This window comes from Panthera leo, chromosome A1, assembly GCF_018350215.1.
Source record: "Panthera leo isolate Ple1 chromosome A1, P.leo_Ple1_pat1.1, whole genome shotgun sequence".
Taxonomy (NCBI): Eukaryota; Metazoa; Chordata; class Mammalia; order Carnivora; family Felidae; genus Panthera; species Panthera leo.
In genome coordinates this window covers 7,817,799-7,841,066 of record NC_056679.1, presented here as the reverse complement: position 1 = coordinate 7,841,066, position 23,268 = coordinate 7,817,799, and the positions used below count along the sequence as shown (strand labels likewise).

Below are 23,268 nucleotides of genomic sequence, written 5' to 3'. Positions count from 1 at the left end.
ACTGGGTGGGTTGTGTTTCGTATTCGTCACTCTTCTGGGTGTGGAGGAAGGAGAGGAGGAGAATGGGGGAAAGGGAAAGAAAAAAGAGCCTAATGTGGAGAATGATTGAGTTGGACTAGAGGACGTGAGGCTGGTTCCTCAGTTCCCATTCCAAGTGGAGAAGAGAAAACGGTGTCTTTATGAAACCTGGCAGATCTCTGGGGCCATAGCAGTGAAGAACCAGCGGGGAGTGATCTTTGGCTATCGATAACCAGCAGAAATACTCCGTTAATTCTGATTTTCTCAGTTGGCAGGGATCAGCTTCCCTTTGTTAAGTTGTGGAAAGCAGCTACCCATTCCGTCCAGCCACTGAGGCTTAAGAACAAGGGCTCAGTGTACCTTTGCCACCTCTCTCTTGCCTAAAGTTTGTCCAGGGCAGGTGGGGCCTTTGGGAACTCTCATGGCATTGTTTCCAGTACACCTGTCAGGGAAGCCAAATCCTGTCTGCGTTGGTGATGCTATAGTTTGTGGCTACGGTGATAATTTGGGTGTTGGAAGCCTTGTATCCAGACTTCCTTTTTGATAATAAGGCCTACGGGCGATGACAGATTGCTTTATCCTATTTAGTGCATGGGAAATTGTAAATATGGTAGGGGAAGCTGTTAAAGGTGTAACTCAGTGAGGTGTGTCTGAGTTTTAAACGAGATCTGTCAAATTTGGCTTGCCACCTGAACTAGACCGAATAGTAATATGGCCCCGTTCTTCGTTACCTTGTCTTGTTTCACCAATCTGTGTAGAGTCTTTGCTGTGTAAAAAAAAAAAAAAAAAATGTCGAAACTGTAACAATCAAGCACGTACAAGTGATCAGACTTGAAGATGTTGCCATCTGACTGCATTTTCTTTTAGGAAACACCACGTGACAGGTGGCCCAGAATGCCAACACAGAAATGTTGAAATGCTTCCGCCTGGGGGGTGGGTCGGGGGCGGGTGCAGGAGAGATTAGGAAAGATACACCGACAGAAGGGGAAAGGGCCATGGCAATCATTCATTCCACTCTACGCTTGAAGAGTTTCTATGTCAGGGCTCTCCTCTCAACCCTCTTTTTAGCCTTCAGATCCCATGTTGTGTAAAGTGAGGAAAGACCAGCGAGAAGCATGGAAATCAAAGTTTAATGAGAACACTGTTCCTCCCGCCAGATTAGTAACCCTGCCGGGTCAACGTGCTGTTTGAGTTACGTGATAATCTGCTTTTTCACCTGAGATTTCTAAATTGCTTCAACGAATGCTCATCCTGAGAGTTTCCCTGCAGGAACAAAAAGAGAAAGGTTGTGGGACCGGGCAGAACCCTGCAGGGACGGGGGAATCAGGGCCACTGCGGTGTGTCACTTCTTAGAGCACTGTGATTACTCCCAGGCTGCTTTCACAGTGTTAGTACAATAAGATGGGGAAATGCAAAATGGTCAGAGAAAGCTCCCTCTAATTGAAGACAGTGGCGCAGAATGCGTAAGTCACGCCAAAACTCTTGATTTCTGTTCCAGGAGTTGCAACACGGGCAGGGGGGCGGGGGGAGAGGAGGAGGATTCGGGAGGGTTAGGACTTGTCTTCGTCCTTTTCACCTTGGAAGCTTGAGCTACCCATGCAGCACTCGCCTAACTAGAATGTATACACATCAGCGGGACTGACTACTTTGTTACATAGAGACGCTGTACTCACTGGGGCCTCGGGGTGCTGCTGTTCCAATGTGGGATTTTAATGTTGTAATGTATTGTATCCTAATGTATTAAATTCCTGTTGTTGTACTATATCGGTCGGCATTTTATTAAAATAAATTGTATTGTATCATATTTGTATGTTTTAAGAGAAAATAATATAAAATACAATACTTGTACTATTATATAGTGCAAAAACCACAAACCTTTGCCTCTGCCTCTTGAATTAATCCTTCGGTTGCTTGCACTGGGGAAGGGGTGAAGGAAGGAAATAATCAATAAAGCTTCCAAAGTCCATGCAATTCTCCTGTTGGGTCTGCCACCTTACAATTTAGGTTACGGATAGCTGAGCAACACGGACGTGGCCTCACAAACACATCAAAAAAAACTACAGACAAAATTACATTAGCTCATCACGAGAATACTAGGATTTCTGGAAAGATTGGTTACGAGCCTGTATCCAAAATCGCCTTTTTCCTTTTTAAGCTCCTCAAACAGTAGGCAAAATCCTCAGGATTTTGAAAAGCTTCTCTCACAAAAGGAAAACTGGTTGGCCAGGCGAAAAACAAAACAAAACAAAACACCTTGATCCTGAAACCCAAAAATACAGGGCTCCGTTCTTGATCTCGCTCTGCGCTCTAACAAATTTCCATTGATTGTAGCAATTCAAGAAAGACGATGCAGTAGTTTAACGGTAGAAGGAGAACTTAGGGAACAAAATGTGAGGGAAACCTGACGGTTGAGTTTTGCTGCTTCTCTCTGTATGTAAAGTATTGATGTGCATTTGCAACAAGGAATACAGCTAATGAGTAGTAACAACCCCCTTTCTTTATTCACTAGATCAGGAAGCACCACGCCTCCTGACAAGCCTCAGTGATCGCACAGTGGCCATCAGTACCTCCAGCACATTCCACTGTCTTGTTACCGGTGTCCCAGAGCCTCAGATAACCTGGTTTAAAAACAACCACCAAATACAGCAGGCACCCGGTAAGAGATCGTTTTCCTCGAATTCCCTCTTTCTCATCATTCTCTTCTTCCTTTAACGTTCCTCTCAGCTCTGTTCTGTACACTGAGAAACACTTGCGGATGGAGCTCTGGGTCATGCTTCTATTAACTTCTTCTTCTTTTTTTTTTTTAATGTTTATTTTTGAGAGACCGCGTGGGCGGGGGAGGGGCAGAGAGAGAGGGAGACAGAGAATCCGAAGCAGGCTCCAGGCTCTGAGCCGTCCGCCCAGAGCCCGACGCGGGGCTCGAACCCACGGACCGCGAGATCGTGACCTGAGCCGAAGTCGGACGCCCAGCCGACTGAGCCACCCAGGCGCCCCATTGTTTATATTAACGTCTAATGAGGAATATTATTAGAGTTAGTTCTTTTGCACACCATATTCCTAACCCTGTAGAAGGATCCATACCGAATCTGCTTTAAATGGTACATTCATAAAGAAATGGTAAGAGCCCCTTAGAAAACGTGTCAGTTCAGCTTAACAGAGAAAGTGAGGAGTTGGTTCCTTGGCTTGAGGTATGGCAGAACTTTGAACATCTGGTGTATATGAAGTTCAGGGTAGTTTTGTAAGCTTTTTTTTTTTTTTTTTAGTTTTTATTTATTTTTGAAAGAGAGAGAGAGCGTGTGAGCCAGGGAGGGGCAGAGCAGGAGACAGAATCTGAGGCAGGCTCCAGGCTGAGCTGTCAGCACAGAGCCGGCTACGAGGCTCGAACCCATGAACCGTGAGATCATGACCTGAGCCAAAGTCGACGCTCAGCTGACTAAGCCATCCAGGCACCCCTAGAAGCTTTTTAATTCACCTATATCAATTTTAATGACTTCGTAAAAAAGAAGACTATTTTAAATGATAGAATACTGGTTTAAAAAAAAAAAAATCTAAGTTAATGGTCACGTCTTAATTTTCTTTCAATAAAAAATATACCGAAAACCACCAGACTTAAATCAGTAAGTATCAACACTGCCTGTTGCCTGCCTGATCATTTTGTGGTTAAATAAGATTAAAAGGAACTCATTTATAATTTTACTTAATAATTCCACTTATATTAAAAGTAAAACTGCCATTTATTAATTTTTTTAAATTTTTTTTAACGTTTATTTACTTTTGAGACAGAGAGGGACAGAGCATGAACGGGGAGGGGCAGAGAGAGAGGGAGACACAGAATCGGAAGCAGGCTCCAGGCTCTGAGCCGTCGGCCCAGAGCCCGACGCGGGGCTCGAACTCATGGACCGCGAGATCGTGACCTGAGCTGAAGTCGGACGCTTAACCGACTGAGCCACCCAGGCGCCCCAAAACTGCCATTTATTTACAACAGCCCAACAACCGAAATCAAATGACTAGCAATACGGAATGGTCCTTAAATATGAGTCCTCCGCTCAAAACAGAATCTCCGTTTGAGCTTGATGCTCACAAAGGGGTTGTGGTAGACCATCTCCAACGTTAAGGTATCTTAGAAAGGCCTTCCTCTAGGCCAGTCCCAAACTCACCACGTCCCATCATTTTTCTCCATGAGCAGCGCCTCCTCTCGTACTACGTCGTCTGCTTCATGGTCCGCACCAGAAGCGGGTGACCTCCCCTCCGTCCTTCTCTGGTCTGTCACCAGGCTGTCCAGGTTATGCACGTAAATAGGACATATGCCTCAAGTCCTCCCTTCCCTCCGCTGTCCTCTTGTCGTTTTCTGGGTTCAGAGAACATCTCCTGACTGGTCTCTCTGCCTGTTTTTTCTCTCTTTGCATCTGTTTTCTACACGGCTGGATAAGAGGCGGCTGTGAACCTGGCACTTCCCTCTTTCCAAGTCTTCACGGGCTCCCTATCCCAAGTTCAAGCGTCTGACAGAGGAAGCCCTCAACAACTGGCCCTCGCTACTTCAAGCTCACCCTCCCCTGTTGAACCTTAAGTTCTAGCCGTCTCCAAGCTCTTGTAGATCCCGGGACTCCTTGTGCTGCTTCAACGCCCTCTGCTTTTGTTCTTGTGTCCCCGCTGCCTGGAGTGCCTTGCCTTCATCGAACGCCTCCCTGTCCCTTAAGACCCAAGTCAGGTGTTCTTTCTCCAGAAAGCCTTACTCATCGCCTGCACAGAGGGGGCAGGTCCTCCCGGCGTCTTTATTATTCGTGACTGCTTCTCTTCGCTCTTACTGAGTTGTTCTATGATCATCGGTCCATCTGTGGATCATCTGTGCCTATTCCCACCGCTCTCTTACTGTGGGTCTGCTCTCTCACTCCATGTTTGCCATCATATCACATTCATCCTGAGGGCAGACAGTGCAACCTTCCTCTTATTTGTGTCTTCTCTTTTTGTCCTCCAAGCTGGCATAGTGCTTGGCAACCGATCAATGTTTCATGAGCGAAGGAACGGATGAACGTTTTTCAGAAAGTTTTATTCTGTCCTTAGCGAGGTTCACCTGGTAGCACAGATGTCTGGACTTCCGGGTGGTTGGGGAGACTCTATCTTGGGATTTTTAAAGCTAAAGGGACCGTTGGGGTATCTCTAGTTCCATTTGTAGAATAGAACATTTAGACCCAGCGAGGTAAAATGATTTGCCCAAAATGACACACTATTAAGATAGGTTGTTTCACAGAAAACGAATCCCTTGAGGCATTCTACCAAAACAAAAGGATGAATGAACACATGAATAAACACATACGTTTGTGTTGGGAAACAGTGCCTGGAATAGTCTCCCTTTAGCGATTCAGAGTCCACGTTAGTATATCAAAGACCTCAAGAAGTCCTGTTTTAAAGAAACCAGGCAAACTTCTTTAAAGTATTCCCCCAACTAACTTGATCACCAAATACATTTTACAAAATACTAATCTAAGATGTTGGGTGTTTCTTTGAAAGACGTAAATTTGACTGACGTTGAGTTTTCATACTTTGAATGTGGGTTAAAGAATTAGAGTTGAACTGGGGCACCTGGGCGGCTCAGTTGGTTAAGCATCCAACTCTTGATTTCAGCTCAGGTCATGATCTCGTAGTTCGTGGGTTCGAGCTCCACATCAGGCTCTGCCCTGACAGTGTGGAGCCTGCTTGGGATTCTAAGCCTTTGGAAAGCTATACTGAGAGTAAATTTTAAAGCCTAAATAATACTTAAATGTATAATGAAATATATAATTATAAATGTATATTTACAAATATAAAATATATAATTAAGGGGCACCTGGGTGGCTCAGTCGGTTAAGTGTCCAACTTCAGCTCAGGTCCCGATCTCACGGTTCGTGGTTCGAGCCCCGCGTCGGGCTCTGGGCTGACAGCTCAGAGCCTGGAGCCTGCTTCGGATTCTGTGTCTCCTCCTCTCTCTGCCCTTCCCCTGCTCACATTCTGTCTCTATCTCTCTCTCAAAAACAAACATTAAAAAAAACTAAAATATACAATTAAATATATGTAATGAAATATATAATTATAAATTCAACATTTACAAATAGAAAATATATAATCAAATATAAATAGATAATGGCTTGAAATCAGTTAAGCTGATTATTTCAAGTTTAAAGAGCCAGAAAATAAATTGCACGTCCTTTAAAGACTTGCGACACGTGGCGACTCAAAAAACATTTATATTCCGAGAGGATTTCGGTGGCCTTGGGTCATTGATAGGATCTGGCCCATCATCATTGTCATCTGTTAAAGGCAACGCACCCGAGTCCAAAGAAAATATGAGAGAGGAAGCAGGGCACACGTGAGAGCTTGTGCTCAGGACGAGTGGCCATAAAATGCCTGCTGAAAGACCGTAAGGGGAGAACTTTTCTCCTCCTTCCTCATTTCCTTTCAGGAAACCCTTCAGTGGGGCACAGCCATCCGAGAGAAGAAATGCAGTTTCGAGAAAGCCTGACGAAAGCTGAGTAGGACTTTCTTGGGCCACAGGGCATCTGCAGGAAAAGAGGGATGATAAGCACACAGGCCCCGGAAAGCGTGTGCACGGGGGACGCGAGGCAGCCTCCGCCAGGGCAACCCCGGGGAGAAGCAAGCAGGCACCTTGCAGACCACACGCCCACCACCCATGGAGCGGCCCTCCAGGCCAGCCCAGCTGCCGGCCCTCCAGGGCCTCTGGGACCCCGAGTCACCCTGGACTCCCACCGCTCCTGGAGGGTCTTTATTTCCCCTCCTGGGAACCACAGAGGCTGCCTCCACTGGAGATCCTTCTTTCTCATTCTAGTACGTCGGGACTCTTCCTTTCCTTCCATGTCTGGTTTATTTGCAGTTCGTGTCACAGAAGGGTTATTCTCTAGTTTTATGTGTGCCCGTTTTTAAAAGCTCTGAACACAGAATAGCTTAACAGGTCTTCTTCATTAAATAAAAATGCCTTGAGCACTCAACCAGGAACCAAGGCACTGTGTGACCTTGACAAAGACCTCATTCACTTTTCACAACTGTCATCAGAGGTAGGTACCGTTAGGAGATGCATTTGGCAGATGTAGTTTAACTTCACGAGCGCTGACTGGGTGCCTGTGACTGTTCCGAGCGCGTCACTAAGGTCGATTGGTTTCCCCTTCATAACGATCTTAGGAGTCTTGCTAAATTACGACGCCTGTTTTCCGAAGGATGGAACGAGGACACAGACGCACAGAGAGGAGAAATAGCTGCTTCCAGATCACAGAGCCGGTGCCTGGTGGGCAGAGGCTGGGACCAGGCATTGACTCTGGGGCCCACACTCCGAGCACCGGGCGTGTGGGGCTGACTGCGCCTGCGTATCACTCCCAAGTCACCAGTTTTAGTGACTCCTTGGACATTAACGTCATATTCGTCAAACAACATCTTCTCCTTTCTAACCCTTAAAGCTTAAGCTCCCCGAAGACTGCAGTTTATTTCTTAAATGTTAAAAATGTAAACCATATAAAACATATTTAAAACTTTTTTTTTTTTTTTTTTTTTAAAGCAGGCATGCCCACGGGGCGCCTGGCCTGATCGGTAGAGCATGCGACCCTTGATCTCAGGGTTGTGGGTTCGAGCCCACGTTGGATATAGAGATTACTTAGAAATAAAATCTCAAGGGGCGCCTGGGCGGCTCAGTCGGTTGAGCGTCCGACCTCGGCTCGGGTCATGATCTCGCGGTTTGTGAGTTCTAGCCCCGCGTCGGGCTCTGGGCTGACGGCTCAGAGCCCGGAGCCTGCTGCGGATTCTGTGTCTCCCTCTCTCTCTGCCCCTCCCCCGCTCCGTCTCTGTCTCTCCTGAAGAGTGTTGAAGAGAAAGGCAGTCTGAGACATATTTACTCTGAAAAGACAGGTGAAGAGAGAATTGATCAGCTAACGTGAGTAGAATGTCCAGGACCGGACAGGAAAGACCAATGTAACACGGAAGGACCGATGGCAAGTTAGGGATGGATTCTACTGGCCACTGGCTGTTTCGAGTATGGTTTGATTCTCAGGAGTATACAGGCAGCAGAGCTCATCTAAGAAACATCCATTTCCATTGGGTTGAAAATTGAAAGGGTTTGCACCCAGCCTTGGGGCAATGGTCTGAAGTCACCTTGGAGGACATATGACCCCCTCCTCAACACTGCTCCAGCCCGGCAGTTCCTCCAAAGGGCCCGGCAGTTCCTCCAAAATGATCAGAAAGTCACCTTTCTACCTCACACTCTTCCCAGATTCTCCACCGAGGTCCTAAAAATGTTCAGAGCTGTGACAGAGCTGAGCAAGCATGTAGGTGGGGCTGTTGGCACGGGGCGGATGGCACCGTAAGGACACCAGATGAGGGTGCGAAGCAGATCCAGAAGAAGGCCTGTCTAGCTTCGTTTTGCATCGGTACAAGCGCAAACCTGATTGTGCAGAGAAGAGTGGGATTTCTGAAAAAGTCATTAAAATGCTGGAAAAAGTAACAAACTTTCGTCCGAAAATATTTAAGAGAGCAGAAAACAGTGCCACCCTGAGACGTTTTTGGTAAAGCCTTCCCTAAACCGAGAAACCGTCAGCGACCTATTGCGTAAATTACATTTCTATGGCAGCAAAACGGTTCAGACTATTTTAAGATTAGAGCTATTTTAAGTTTAAGATGAGACTATTTTAAGATTGGAAACAACCAAGAGCTGAGAAAGAATAGATTCGCTCTTAAGTAGCCTGAGGCTGGGGTAGGAGAGAATCACTCTGACCCGCTGATTAATACTGCTTCCTAAGTTGGATCTAGGACTATGTATCGAATGACCTGAAAGGGACATCTTTCCTGTCACCACTAGATCCCTGATACGAAACATCTTCACCTGTAAAGTGCATATTCACGTCAACGTGACCAGCTGCCCTCGGACTTCAGGGGGAACCGAATGATGGCTGAAATACAAAGTGGTTTTCATAGAGCTAGGAAAGATCTTGAGGAAGGTAGAGGAGAGAAGTGAGTGAGGGTGTTAATACCTAGGGGTGATAATGGGACTGTCACCCTCAGAATCCACAACTTCGCTTGATGTCTTACAGAACATAAAATTCAGAAATGTTAATTATCTTTTGCAAAACCTGAGTGGTAATTGCCTTTTCTTATGAAATCCACCTTTAGGGTGCGTAATGAATGAAGAAACATTGCAGGAAAGCGTGTACAGGATTCCTGGAACACGTTGGGGAGTGCGTGGGAGGGGGAGCTGACTGCTCTATTTATCACCCCCACCGAGCCCCATCAGTCCGCTGATGTGATTGGCTGAGCAGCTGCTCTCGGTGTCCTTTCTCTCCAATATGTGTCTTTAAGGTAAGGGGCAGGGAGGGGTCCATGTACCCAGACCAAGAAGGGCCGAGCTTCACAAGTGACCTTACCAGTAGCTTCTTTCCCCAGCCAGAATCTTCCAACAAATTCTCAAGGTTGAGTCGTATCCCCCGACGACAATATAAGCATAGGGGGCGTTCTGAATATGTTGCAGAGCCAAAACTCGATTCTTTTCTAAGGATCGACTTCCATTTAGAAGGTGAGGAGAAAGGAGTGGAATTAAGGAAAGAGTACAGTGAGGTAACAGCAAGGAAAACGTCTTGATTGGTACTGCTGGAGTTCAGAGCTGCAAGCCCAACCCCAGACGAAAGAGGAACCCTGACTTTGATCACAGCCTTGACGTGGTGAAGAAATGGAGACTGACACTTTACGCAAGTCTGCGACTGCTTGTTGATGTCCGGCTGGTTCAGTGCGACCATGGTTCACCCTCAGAAAAGTAAGATAACCCGTGGGTAGAGTCCCATTTTGTATTCAAAATCGCCAGAAGTTATTTATGGAGACTCAATCTTGACACCCAAATATGACTCTTTACTGAAATACTGTCATTTATTTAGGTCTTGCACATACATACATATGTAGCTAATCATATCGTAACGCTTTGCCCAAAGAAAATTGCCTGGACGCGCCTTCCGGTACAGCTTCCTTATCCCCACCCAGCCCAGAGAAGCCTCCTGAAACGTGTGAGCCGCAGCAAGACCCAGCCGAGGGGATCACACAGCAGACGGCACAGACCCGCTCGGAAATAGCGGGGCTGTCCGCTGGTCATTTGAGTCTTTGGTGCTTTCTGAAAGTCCTCTTGATTTTCAAATGAAATGAAAAATTTAGACCGTAAGAAATAAAAAACGAACTTCAGAATGTGAGCGTCACTTCAGAAAGGGCCTCCCCCCACCCCCCGCCTTTTTGTGTGTGTGTGTGTGTGTGTGTGTGTGGCAAAATGCACATGACGTAAATTTTACCATTTAATCGTTAACGTGTACAATTCAGTGGCACTCAGCACAGTCACAAAGTTGTGCAACCATCACCACTATCTAGTTTCAGAACTTTATCAGCACCTCAAACAGAAACCTTATACCCATTAAAGCTTTTTGACTGTGAATGAACCTCGTCTTTTGATTCTTTTTGTGACCTCTTGCAACGCACGGAACTGGAATGTGAGCACGGCCAAGATCAGCAGCCTGTTTTGTTTGACGACCAGCCAGTGCTTGAGGGACCGGTAGCAGAGGAAAAGAACTTGGGAATGAAGAAAAACAAAGAGAAGAGAAATCGAGACCTATGGGGATGAGATGGGGGAAGAGAGAAGGGCAGACCCTTCCAAGAGCTCGCCCCAGAGATCTCAGGACTGCACCCTGTCCAAAGTCACTAACCCCAAAACTAACAGCCGCCGTCTGGGCGCTTGGAGAGGGAAGAGGTCTCCACCCCCCAATCTACAATTTGCTGCTTACACTGAAGACTGCCTGACGATCTACCTTAGATAATTGTGCACCTCTGTCTCTTAGCAGAACGATTCAATGAGGTTTTTCTATTTCACGTGTCCAGAATTTACACTGGAACCCCTCGTCCCCCCAAGTACAAACTTGAAACAGTTTAACCCAGACCTACAGTGACAGACAGCAATGCAGCTGGGGAGTCCCAATCCAATGAAGGGAAATACAGAAACAACGTATTTAGAGATAGCCTAGTCTATGAATTTGCCATTGCTTACGTGACTGAATAGAGTCAAACTGAGAAAGTTCGTTCCTCGTCCAGCCCATATTCAAGCGATAGCTTCATTTTTGCATTATCTCCTGCTTCTAAGGAGCCTTAAACGATTCGATTGTATATTAGTTTAGCCATCTCATTCAACTCCATCATAATTCAGCTGGCCACCACTGAAAAATGAAATAAAGCACAGCAAACGTATATCATGTACCCCAACACACACACCCCTCGCACACACACACTCACAAGCATTCTGTAGGGGGGCCAGTCTTCTGATGGAATAGATTTTGGTTTAGCCTCTTTTTTAAGTTTTTTTTTTAAATGTTTGTTTATTTTTGAAGCGGGGGGGTGGGACAGAAGATCTGAAGTGGTCTCTGTGCTAACAGCAGAGAGCACGATGCGGGGCTCAAACTCATGAACAGTGAGATCATGACTTGAGTTCATGGCTTGAGCTGAAGCTGGATGCTTAGCCGACTGAGCCACCCAGGCGACCCTTTAATCCAAAATTATACATTGTTGTGAAGTATAAACCTACTTTTCTTGCTTCGAAAATATCTCATCATTGTATACATAGTCAATATTAAGTTTGGCAAACGGGAGCACCTGAGTGGCTCAGTCAGTTAAGCATCCAACTTTGGCTCAGGTCGTGATCTCACGGCTCAGCTCGTGAGTTCAAGCCCCACGTCGGGCTCTGTGCTGACAGCTCAGGGTCTGGAACCTGCTTCGGATTCTGTGTCTTCCTCTCTCTCTGCCCCTCCCCTGATCACGTTCTCTCTCTCAAAGATAAATAAACATTAAAAAAAAAAATTTGAAAGTTTTGCAAATGTTAAACTATTTGGAGATGTGTGTGTGTATGTATATATATATATAATATACCTTTTAAACTTTCATTCAGTGAGTCTTTGCTGATGGTAAAGAGGCCCATAATTCATTTTTTTTGAAGTTTATTATTTATTTTGAGAGAGAGCAAGTGAGCACGAGTGGGTGAGGGAAGAGAGAGAGAATCCTAAGCAGGCTCTGCACTATCAGCATAGAGCCTGATGCGAGGCTTAACCTCGTGAACCATGAGATCATGACCTGAGCCAAAATCAAGAGTTGGATGCTTAACCGACTGAGCCACCCAGGCACCCCCATAATTTCATTTGTAAGACTATCTTTTTTGAAATTATATGATCCACAAATACGTTTTCATTGTGAAAGATCACATGGCACGGAAAGAGCACAAGCTATAAAAAATGTCCTTACGGAGAGTTAACACACGTCAAGTATTTGATTTGTATCTTGTCAACAACTTTACCGCTTTTTGCCTATGAGAGGTGCAGGTATACACATGCAGGGCATCCGTATTTGTGGAGCAAATAATAAATGGGATTCAGTCATTCATTCATTCAACAGCTATTCACTGAAAGCCAACCCTGTGCCGGTAAGAGAGGAGAGGGAGAGAGAGAGAGAAGCCAGCATCTCTAAGACAAATCTGAGTTGAGATCTTGCAACGTGTTTTGTTTGATGACTTGCTTTGTTCACCGCGTATCTTGGAGGTCTTCCTGTGTCAGCACATAATGTCCTGCTCCCGTCTTTTTAGCATCCATACCCTTTAATATGGTACGTAGCCCCATAATTTAACTATTCCTATGCTGATGGAAAACGCTTTCTAGACTTTGACCTCTATGCGATGCAGTGCTAACACTTCACGGGTCATAGACACACTCCCTCACTCTACACAGAATGGCCACTTTGGATGAATGGCTCTGTTCTGCAGTATAAATGCATCCGACCTCATCGAGGAGCTATGACAAATCTGAACATATCACAGGAATGTGTTGAAGCAGGAATGAGTGCATGTGTGTGCCCGGGCACATGTGTGGGTTTATAATTTATAGATGTGAACTCTAAAACCTTAGCTATCAGCTATGTACAGCTATAGGCTTAGCACCTCCTGACACATTTTTCAAGTGCCTGAATCATCTTGAAATACTTCATTAGAACAACAGCAGAGTTCGCCGCGAAAGGGCGCAAGAATGCTTTTCATTTTTAAATGTTTAGAAATACATGTGTGTTTGGCACAGTTTCAAGGTGCTCACGTTCACTATAACCCCTTCAAGTCAACCAGTGTACAATTTCTTGGCAGCTTTTGGAAACTATTCTGTTAGCATAACCCAGACTTGTAAGTTAAGCTAGTGAAGCAATAGACATTGTCCCAAATGAAAGGACCTTTGTTTATGGCTTTTCCCTTTTTCAGTGGTTTCATGAAGAGGAATATTATACAGCATTTCTCCCCACTGTTCTCAGTCTTATTCTTTTCCAAGAGCCCCTCTTCTCTGTCTTTTTCATGGCTAAAGAGCAAATCGTCTCACCAGGGACCACATTGCCCATCAGAACTCCTTCAGCCCATGTGTTTTAAGCATCTCATAATTCTCTTCAACTTAACACATATTATCGTAAGGCTGCTTTTCACTCTGTCTCAAATTATTCTACCCTTCCTCAACTTTTTGTTTTGTTTTGTTTTGTTTTGTTTTACATCTGCAAATGCTTTGCCCAGTGGCTTGACCTTAGGGTAAAATTCTCAACAGAGAAAGCAGCAGCTGCATGGTGACCAGTTGAAAACACTGGAATCGTTTGCATTTTTAGTGCCGTTTAATGAGCCCATCATCCTTCACTTCCCAAACTTGTCAGCCTTTGCCGCGTACTAAACTTGGATTTCTCTTACCCATAGTTTCCTAAACCTCTGAAGTTTGACTGGGTATGTAAACTCTCCTCTGTGTTCTTTGTGGGAAGTCAGTCAGACATCCAGTCTCTAGTGTTCTTGGATCACTCTAGCCATCTTTAATCTCTATTTTGGCTCTTCTGGTGCTTTGTTCAGATACAGCTCTTAGCTAATCAGTTCCTTTAAGAGGTAGCAATCTAGGAGCGCCTGGGTGGCTCGGTTGGTTAGGCGTCCGACTTCGGCTCAGGTCATGATCTCACTCGTTAGTGGCTTCGAGCCCCACGTAGGGCTCTGTGCTGACAGCCCAGAGCCTTGGAGCCTGCTTCAGATTATGTGTCTTCTTCTCTCTCTGCCCCCCTCCCTCCCTCTCTCTCTGTCTCTCAAAAATAAATAGACATTAAAAAAAAAAGAGGTATCAATCTAAAGGTATGATTTATCATGGACCTATGACTGGATGCATCATCATGCTCATAGCTACTGTTTATCAGAAATATATCATGGGCTAATCTCAAAGAAATTATTTTGTTGGAGAGCGAACACTATCATAACAATTTACTTTTTTCAAACGTTTTTAAAAGTGTGTTTACTTATTTTTTAGTATTCTCTACACCCTACGTGGGGCTGGAACTCACAGCCTCAAGATCAAGAGTTGCGTGCTCTTCTGACTGAGCCAGCCAAGTGCCCCCCACCCCGCCGAATTTACTTTTTATTTTATTAAACCTAACGTCTATTAATTCCCTATTCCATGAGCCAGACATTTGTCATATTCTAGAGAAAATGAAAACGAGTGAAACTTAACCCTTACCTTTGAAAAACTTACACATAATAGGTACAAGTCAATTTGTAAGTACGCAATGTGAAGGGTCTAAAATTCCATGCGCTGCCGATCAGCACCCCTGATTGGCGTGATCCAAGGAGGCTTCATGGAGGAGGTGTCATCTGAACAGGCCTTTGTTGGCTGAAGAAGAGAGTTTTGATTATGTCGATTAATTTGGCCAAACTGGATGGACATGTTCTGTCCGTCAGAAGTTAAGACGCTCAGCTGAGCATCAAAACAGGAGTCACTGATCAGACCAGCCGGCCAATTTAGGAAACAATGAGTCAGATTTTTGTGTAAAGACCAGGAGAAAAACACATGGTATGCACTGATGTAGTCACACAGGTTAATTTAAAAGATCTACAGATGCATCTACTCAGTGGTGAATTGGATTAAAGTTCTATTTCATGCCCTTCCCTGGACAGTGTGCTGCTTATATATAAAATGGCAAGATTGTCCTTCACCTTATGTTATCGAGGAAAGAAAGAAAATTAATTATAAAATCCCTTGAAAATACTAAAAACTGAAGGGGTTGTGTATGTATGTATATGTACATGTATATGTATATGTACATATAAAAATATATATACATACATATATATACACACACACACATATATATATATATGTATATATATATATATATGTTTTTTTTTTTTTGAGAGAGAGAGAGAGGTGGGAGGGGCAGAGAGAGAGAATCCCATGCAGGCTCCATGCTGTCAGCACAGAGCCCGATGCGGGGCTTGAACTCCCAAACCATGAGATCATGACGTGAGCCCAAATCAAGAGTAGGAGGCTCAACTGACTGCCTCCCTTGGATACATATATAGGCCAGCATCGTCACAAACTCTGATCTTAAACCCTCAGCAGCAGCCAACGTAGTAGATGCTTCAAGCCCTTACCCTGGGTGCCGTCACCAGATTTCCTTGGAGTACACGTCCCTGCAAAAACAACTCCATGTAAAAATTTTACTCTAGCAGACCTATGAAACTGAGTTTACATTTCTAAGCTCTAGGATCTACAGCTCTTTGAATCTTAAGATAATAAAAACTGACATACAGCTTTACAGCCCGGGGAGAGTTGGGTACGTAGGTCATAAGTCAATACCGCCACACAGGGAGACCGCGTTAACTACTGCCTTCCTCGGCTTCATAATATTCAGCAAACGCTGCACAGCTCATGCCTTTTCTCACCCCCTCAATTCCATTTTCCATGGTCTTGGTTTATTTGGCCGTGTCCTTGGATTCTGAGGGTCTGCTATCTGTTGGCACAGTGCTAGACCCTGAGGGCTCGGTAATGAATAAGGCAGTGGCGTGGGCACGGAAGGAAGTCAGCAAATTTACTACGAAATGTTAAGTGTCGGAGTAGAGGCATGTGCAAGGTGATGCCAGAGTAATAGAGAAGGGGCTCAAGTGCCTCAGAAGATCTGGGATGGCCTTGAGCTAAATATTAGCAAATGAATGCTCACTGGGGTGACTGGGTGGCTCGTACCATTCAAAGTCATGGAGACTTATCGTGAAATGGCTCATACCAAGGATACGCTGAAGGACGCAGCAGGGTCAGAAGCTGGAAGAAGATAGGCAGGAGCCAGATCATGGAGGTCTTTGCTTCATTAAATATAATAGCGCCATCCCACGTACATCCTCTGAGTCAAAGCTGTGTCTAATCTACGCAGCATACACATTGCTGTTGGCCCTCACAGCAAATGTACTTAAGTTGGTTTGGTTGCCGGCATTTAAAAGTCATAAGCTTTAACATCGAAAATCCGGATTTCTCTCTTCTCTTTAAAACTCAAAAGACAACACTGGACTCAAATTCCCCAATTCCAACTGGTTGGAGCGAAGTTCATGCGTCCATCTTTAGATGCGAGACAGTCCCTCAGCACTCCACACAACGCAGAGGGACACAGTCCCTCTCCCATGATCTCATCCCCAACTCATTTATGTTATGCGGCCGGCCCCTGAAGACATCCACTCTTGCAAATCCTGCTCTGTGCCCTGTTGGTCCAATCTGATACAGCTTCTCTCAGTGAAGGGAAATAAATCGTGTTTTGACAGGAATTTTTATTTTTAGTGGTCAGAAATTACTTAGGTGATCCCTCTAGAAGCAAGCAGGCCTGCAATTAAATTATCCTGTCTCAGCAACACAAAGTAGAACATCATGTTTCTAAGTGAGTTCTCCTTGTTAGTTCTAATGATTCACACCCAAGGGGGAACAAGAAAATTCATATATGGTGACCCTTCAGAGAACCCAGTACCATTTGCATCACAACAAAATTACAACCTAAAAATAACTGAAAACTAAAAATAACTGAAAAGATATTTAAAGAGAAAAGCATAGAATTATCAGATGACATAAAAGAATACCCGAACAACCCAAAGATATTTTATATTCTTGGATGGGAATGTTTATTATTAGTGGAACCTTTTTGGAGCCATTTTTGTAGGTCAAAAATATTGGCAATTTCATCTGTTTCAACCTAAAAATACATATGCAAATTTTCCCCAAAATTATTACATAAATTCAATGGAATCCCCACCCACATCCCAATAGTACTTCTCCCAGAATTCGACTAGCTAAAACTGAAATCCATATTGACGTGTAAAGGGCTGAGATAATTATGAAGAAGAAGGGGTCACACTGTAGCAAATATCAAGACGCATTTTATCAAGCAGTCATAACTTGTGTGGGATAAATGGGTCACTGTGAACAAAGAGCCTAAAAACAGAAACACAGATATATGGAAACTTAGTATCTTGACAGAACTGTTATCATAACTCAGTGGGAGAAGAATAGATTATTCAGTAAATGATGCTGGAATAACTGGTTATTTATGCGGTAAAAATCAAATTCTTATACCACACGCATACTGCCCCCAAAAGAAAATCCAGATGGATTAAAGACCTAAATGAAAAAAGGCAAATCTCTAAGTAAATCTTCTTAAGAGATTTTATTTTTGGAAAAAAGTATATAAGGGAAATGCTTTAATATCAGTGTAGGAAACCATCTTTTTAAAACAGGCAACAGGGGGCACTTGGGGGGCTCAGTCGGTTGAACGTCCAACTTCAGCTCAGGTCATGATCTCACGGTTCATGAGTTCGAGCCCCGAGTCGGGCTCTGTGCTGACAGCTCAGAGCCTGGAGCCTGCTTCAGATTCTGTGTGTTTGTGTCTCTCTCTGTCCTTCCTCCGCTCACGGTCTCTGTCTCTCTCTCAAAATAAATAAAAAATAAAACAAGCAGCACAAAGGATAGTGGAGAATATTAACAAATTTGACTATATTAGAATTTTTTAAACTTTTGTATTAAAAATTCACAAAGTTTCAAAGACTGTTCGTAGAATGTTGGGGGGACCTTGCAGCATATTTAACCAATAAGGAATTAGTACCCAAACATATAGAGAACCTAAAATCGCTGCGAAAAAGACAAATAGGCTAATAGAAAAACGGGTGGGGGACATGAAGAGGTAATTCCCAGGAAAGGAAGCCTTCATGGCCAAAAAAAAATGGAAAATGATGCTCCTTGTTCCACCTACCTGGTAATCAGAGAAATGTAGGTTAACACCGCCGTGAGATGCCGTCTCACACCCGTCATTTTGCCCCCAATTAAAACATCTGATAGCTCCAAGTATCGGGAAGTATGGGGAAGGGCAGCTCTTAGTGTTAGTGAAAGTATAAATCAGTAGTATTTTGGAAGACATTCTGTAATTCTTGGTAGAGTTGAAAATCAGTGTACTCTATAACCCAGCACAAGGAGATGTGTGCATAACCATGTACAACTGTCTGGGACAGGTGCGCTGGCAGCCTTCTTCATGGGAGCAAAAAAGCGAAAACTACCTTATGGTAGAAAAGTGGGTTTTTTTTTTATGTGATGAGCTAAATATGAGTTTTATACATGAGTTAAAAATGAACTCCAGGGGCGCCTGGGTGGCTCAGTTGGTTAAGCGTTCGTTTCAGCTCAGGTCACGATCTCGTGGTTCATGAGATTGAGCCCCGCATCCAGCTCTGCACGGATAGCGTAGTCTGCTTGGAATTCTCTCTCTCTCTCTCTCTCTCTCTCTCTCTCTCTCTCTCAATCTCTCTCTCTCTCAATCTCTCTCTGCCCCACCCCCTCCTGCCCACTTGCCCTCTTGGGCTCTCTCACTCAGAATAAATAAACGTTTGAAAAACAATGAACTCTATTCTACATGCATCAACCAGGATAAATATCAAAACATCATTAAATAGGAAAAGTTGAGAAAAGGCATCTACTGTATGGTGCCTTTTATTTAGAATTTTTAAAGGCACAAAACAATGTTACCTCTTCTACGGAGGTACATACCTATGTGGAAAAAGCACAAAAACATGCCTGAGAATGATAACACCCCACCTTTAGGATAGCGATGCCTCTGGAGAGAGGAGAGGGAAGGGGATAAGGTATCAGTGAATTGTATTCGTATAAAAAGAGACGGGGGGAGGGGGTCTAGAGCCAGTATGGCCAAAAGTTGACCTCTGACTCTCTTCGTGGTGGGCACATGGGTTCTAGTTTTCCTGCACTTTTAAATGTTTGAAACGGATCCCAATGAAAAAGCTAAAAAGAAAGCCCTTTGCAGAGGGTGCGCTCCTCAGTAGAATAAACAGCATCTGTATCGTAGGGACCGGGTTGGGTGAAGTGAGCGGCATGAAGGTTAAGGCGTTAAAGAAACCAGGGGACACAACTACGCGTAAGTGTGGGCAGATCTGGGGGATGAGGAAGCATAGTAGAGGCAGTAACTGGCCTGGGTTGGCCAGAAGGGCAAGAAACAGCGAGAGCAGAGAGTGAGAACGCGGCTGATGTTCTCATGTCTGCACCGCTTGTCAGAGCGTAGCGTGAGGGCCGGTGGGAAAGAAGAGCTTCGCTGGGTGGCTTGGGACACCCCTTCGCCTCCTCTGCGTGACCGAAACAGGAAACGGCCCGGTGGCGTTAGCTCCACGGCATCCTTGACACTGTCTTTTCACCTTGGCAACTACGCCCCTGTCTCCTCGAGTGACACCCAAGGTCTTGGGCCTTCATTTGTTCGTTGTGTTAGCCTCAAACCAAGACTGGGGCGACAGAAAGTTGGTGGAGGTCAGGGCTGCTGCAGTGACACTCATGGGTAGGAGACCGCTGCTGCCATGAATGCTCGTCGCCCTTGGTAACCCACGCTCCAGCCACGCTCTTACTTCCTGCGATTCCCACAGGTGCCCTGTCTTCCCCTTTCCAGAACTCTCACTTCAGTTATCTCCATTGGGCCTCATGGCGGTACCATAAGATAGGCAAAGCAGGTATTATTCTCATCGTACCCATGGGCAGACATACTCACAGGCGTGAAATGCTGTAGCCAAGGCTGTGGGGAGAGTCTCACGCATCCCCCCCACCCCACCCCACCCCCATTTCCTGGGCTTAGAAGACCAGAACCGTCTTGCACTCCTCTCTGTCCACTCCTGCCTCCAGGAGGGGGCAACTCGTGCAGGTTGCTTCTACCAAGTGTCTGTTTACGTTTCTTCCTCTCTGCTTCCTGTTCCTTCATCCGGATTTGGATGCCCCGTATTCCTTGCCCGGATTACAGCTGGTGAGCTGAACTGCAGATGCCACTTTTCCCCAGCGGCAGCCTACCCCGTCTTCTCCCTCTAGACTAAACTTCCTCAAACATTGCTTTCCTTAGGTCATTTCCCTGCTCAAAAACCTCTGTGAGCCCCTCTCTTCCTTCTACACCGAAACGGAAACTCCTCGGCCAGGGGTTCAAAGCTCTCCTCAATCTGAACTTGCTTTTTCTAGTCAAGCACCCCGGACGGGTGCTTTCAAAATAAAAATGGCTACCAAGTCCGCTTTCAAACCAGCAAAGGTTTGTGTTTTGTATTTTATCTTTTTAGATGGTCCCGCTTGTCACGGGCGGGAGAGACATAAAAGCCTCTTCTCTGCTGGTGGACACGTTAATGGGTATAATCTTTTTGGAAGGCAGTGCGGTTGTAAGAATCACGAGCTCTTGACCTAATACACCTGTTTCTGAAAATATATCCTAAGGAAGCAATCCGAAGTAGAGAGTAATCTTTATGCCTAAAGATGTGTGAATTGCACTCTTATTTATAGTTACGAGCAGTTAGATATAACCCTCCAGTGGCTTTTTCCGGCGCTTAGAACAAAACCTTAAATTCTTACCATGGCCTGTGGTCATTCATGGTCGGGCCTTGCGAACCCTCCCCTCTCCTGCTTGCTGGCTAAAGTCTACAGTGGTCTTTTCGCTGTCCCTGAAACTCATTGCTGCCCCAGGGACTTTAGAGATCCTCCTCCCTATGTGCCTCAGATACCCCTTCCAGATCTCCAAATAGCTCATCTTTCGCCGCCTTTCGGGTCTCTGCTCAGATGTCATCTCCCAAGAGAGCTTCCCCTAAACCCCCCCCCCCCCCCCATAACCCATGGTCCCCTTCACCTGGTTTAGTTTCTTTACGGACTTTATTGTTCCTTTAAATTACTTATTTGTAACTCTCTAAAACCATAATCGGAGCCCTTTGTAGGCAAGCGTTCGTTTGTCTCGCTCAGTCCGATATCGCCAGATCTAGAATAGCGGCTGGTATGTAGTCGGGGCTCAAAAACAGCACATGAACGGGCGAACCGTTGTTAAAAAGTGCACTTTATGGGGCGCCTGGGTGGCTCAGTCAGTTAAGCGTCCGACTTCAGCTCAGGTCACGATCTCGCAGTCCGCGGGTTCGAGCCCCGCGTCGGGCTCTGGGCTGATGGCTCAGAGCCTGGAGCCTGCTTTCGATTCTGTGTTTCCCTCTCTCTCTGCCCCTCCCCCGTTCATGCTGTGTCTCTCTCTGTCTGAAAAATAAATAAACGTTAAAAAAAAAAAAGTGCACTTTAAGAAGAATAAAGGGAAAATAGCTGGGAGGAAAGATTGTACGTTTGTTTTACATTTTCTTTATGCTTTCCAGTATTTCTCACGTTTTCCTTATTGGATGGCTCTCTTAATCAGGGGAAATGTAAACCATTTGACAAAATACAGCCTGACGCCTGGGCAGACCCATTGTATCGCCATTTCAGAACAAGCATGATTTCAGCGGCCTCTGTTAATCCTTTAAACCTCAGCTCAAGGCCCAGTTCCTCCATGGTGCCTTCCTGTGTATTCTGGTTCTCACTGGTCTCCCTCCCACCCCAGACTTTGCATTTAATTGGGTATGCTGGGCTACATGTACTCATCCTCATTCAAGAAACACTTCCTGTTTGCTGGGGTGGGGGTGGGGGGGAGGGCTGATATATGTGTATTTGGTAGGGGTTCACCTCGCCAAATCTTTTTCCACATTTGTCAAATGGAGACACAAAGACCCTGTGGGCTGGCTGTAAATGTCAGGATGTGAAGTGGCCTGTGGGGTGCTAACACCCAGCAGGCCCCCCGGTAAGTGGTGTTATTATTGGATGTGCTGCGCCCTTGACGCCCTTGACGTTGGCTCTTGAAAGGTGCCCCACCTCCTTTCTCTCCACACGGTGAACGGCCTGGGTCCCATCACCTCCAGAAGAGGGGGGGGGGGGGTGGTGTCCGAGCTCTGCTGCATGGTGAAGGTGCTGTTCAAAAGCCTGGACCCAGAAAACACAAACAGGCCGCCGGGCCCAAGGTTGCCTAGAGCTCGGATTTCCTCGTCTGAACGCATAGCTATAGGCAAAGGGTGGTACGACAGAAGTAGCTGTTTTTGTCTGTCCCCCGCGCCCGCTAATGTAAACATCTCTCCCTCCTCAGGAATTATCTTAGGACCGGGAAGCAGCACGCTGTTTCTTGAAAGAGTCACAGAAGACGACGAAGGTGCATATCACTGCAGGGCCACCAACCAGAAGGGGTCCGTGGAAAGTTCGGCGTACCTCACTGTTCAAGGTAAACCGGCTTCAGAAAGCAACCAGAACCAGCTCAGACGGCTGTGTCCCTGTTCAACTTTCCACCTCCCGGTCTCCCGCTGCCGCCCCAGCCTGTTCCTTTCCCTGACCTCCTCGCCCCTCCCCTGTCGCTCCGGGAAGGGACCTGCTGGGTGGCCTGGCAAGGCAGAAGGGGAAGACACTGGCCGGCCACCCGAACACGGTCTCTGCAGGGAAGTAGTTCCCGGAAGAGAGGAAAGCCAGCTGCCGCCCGAGGGACGGCATTGACCCATAGAGAGTGACCTCAGTGGCCACACCTGTGACAAAGAAACCCAAGGAGGAAGAGGGGTGTAGGTAGAGGGGAAAACCCACAGTTCGTTCTTTCGCCTTTTCCGATTCCCACGAGTGAGATATCTATACGCCTCTCTTCTGAGTGTCTTCCTAAGCTGGGTTTTTTTTTTTTTTTTAACGCGACGTAGGCTGCAAAATATTATCAGGGAGAAGCAACACATAAAAAAACAGACCACATTTGAGAAAAATATTCCAACTGCTTCCTCTTCGGAGGCCTCAGATAGTTCGCTGAGCAGCAAAATCCAAAGCGGCCTAATCCTACTCGGGGCTGTGGCCATGTGGCTCCCATTTGGAAACCAGTTTAGACGGCAATTGCAGTCCTCTGATGCCAGAAGTCATGCAAAACATAACATTTACAGCATCATAAAATATCAAATTGACACCTCCTTGGACCTAAATATCTATGGCCTATTGAGGTTTACATGAAAAGATGCAATTTGTTGGGTACTCTGTTTCCAGGCTCCCCGCGAGACTTCAGAATATGGAAATACTCCTGGCA

At 45.6% G+C, this 23,268-nt stretch overlaps 1 protein-coding gene across 1 annotated transcript in view; it reads left to right on the top strand.

Annotated features, from left to right (window-relative positions):
* Positions 1-23,268, top strand: part of FLT1 (fms related receptor tyrosine kinase 1) — a 171,858-nt gene that overhangs the window by 99,422 nt on the left and 49,168 nt on the right. Inside the window, exons 14-15 of the mRNA XM_042939838.1 lie at positions 2,528-2,674; positions 22,309-22,440. Coding sequence (XP_042795772.1) covers positions 2,528-2,674; positions 22,309-22,440 — 279 coding nt within the window. The remainder of the gene's footprint in view (positions 1-2,527; positions 2,675-22,308; positions 22,441-23,268) is intronic.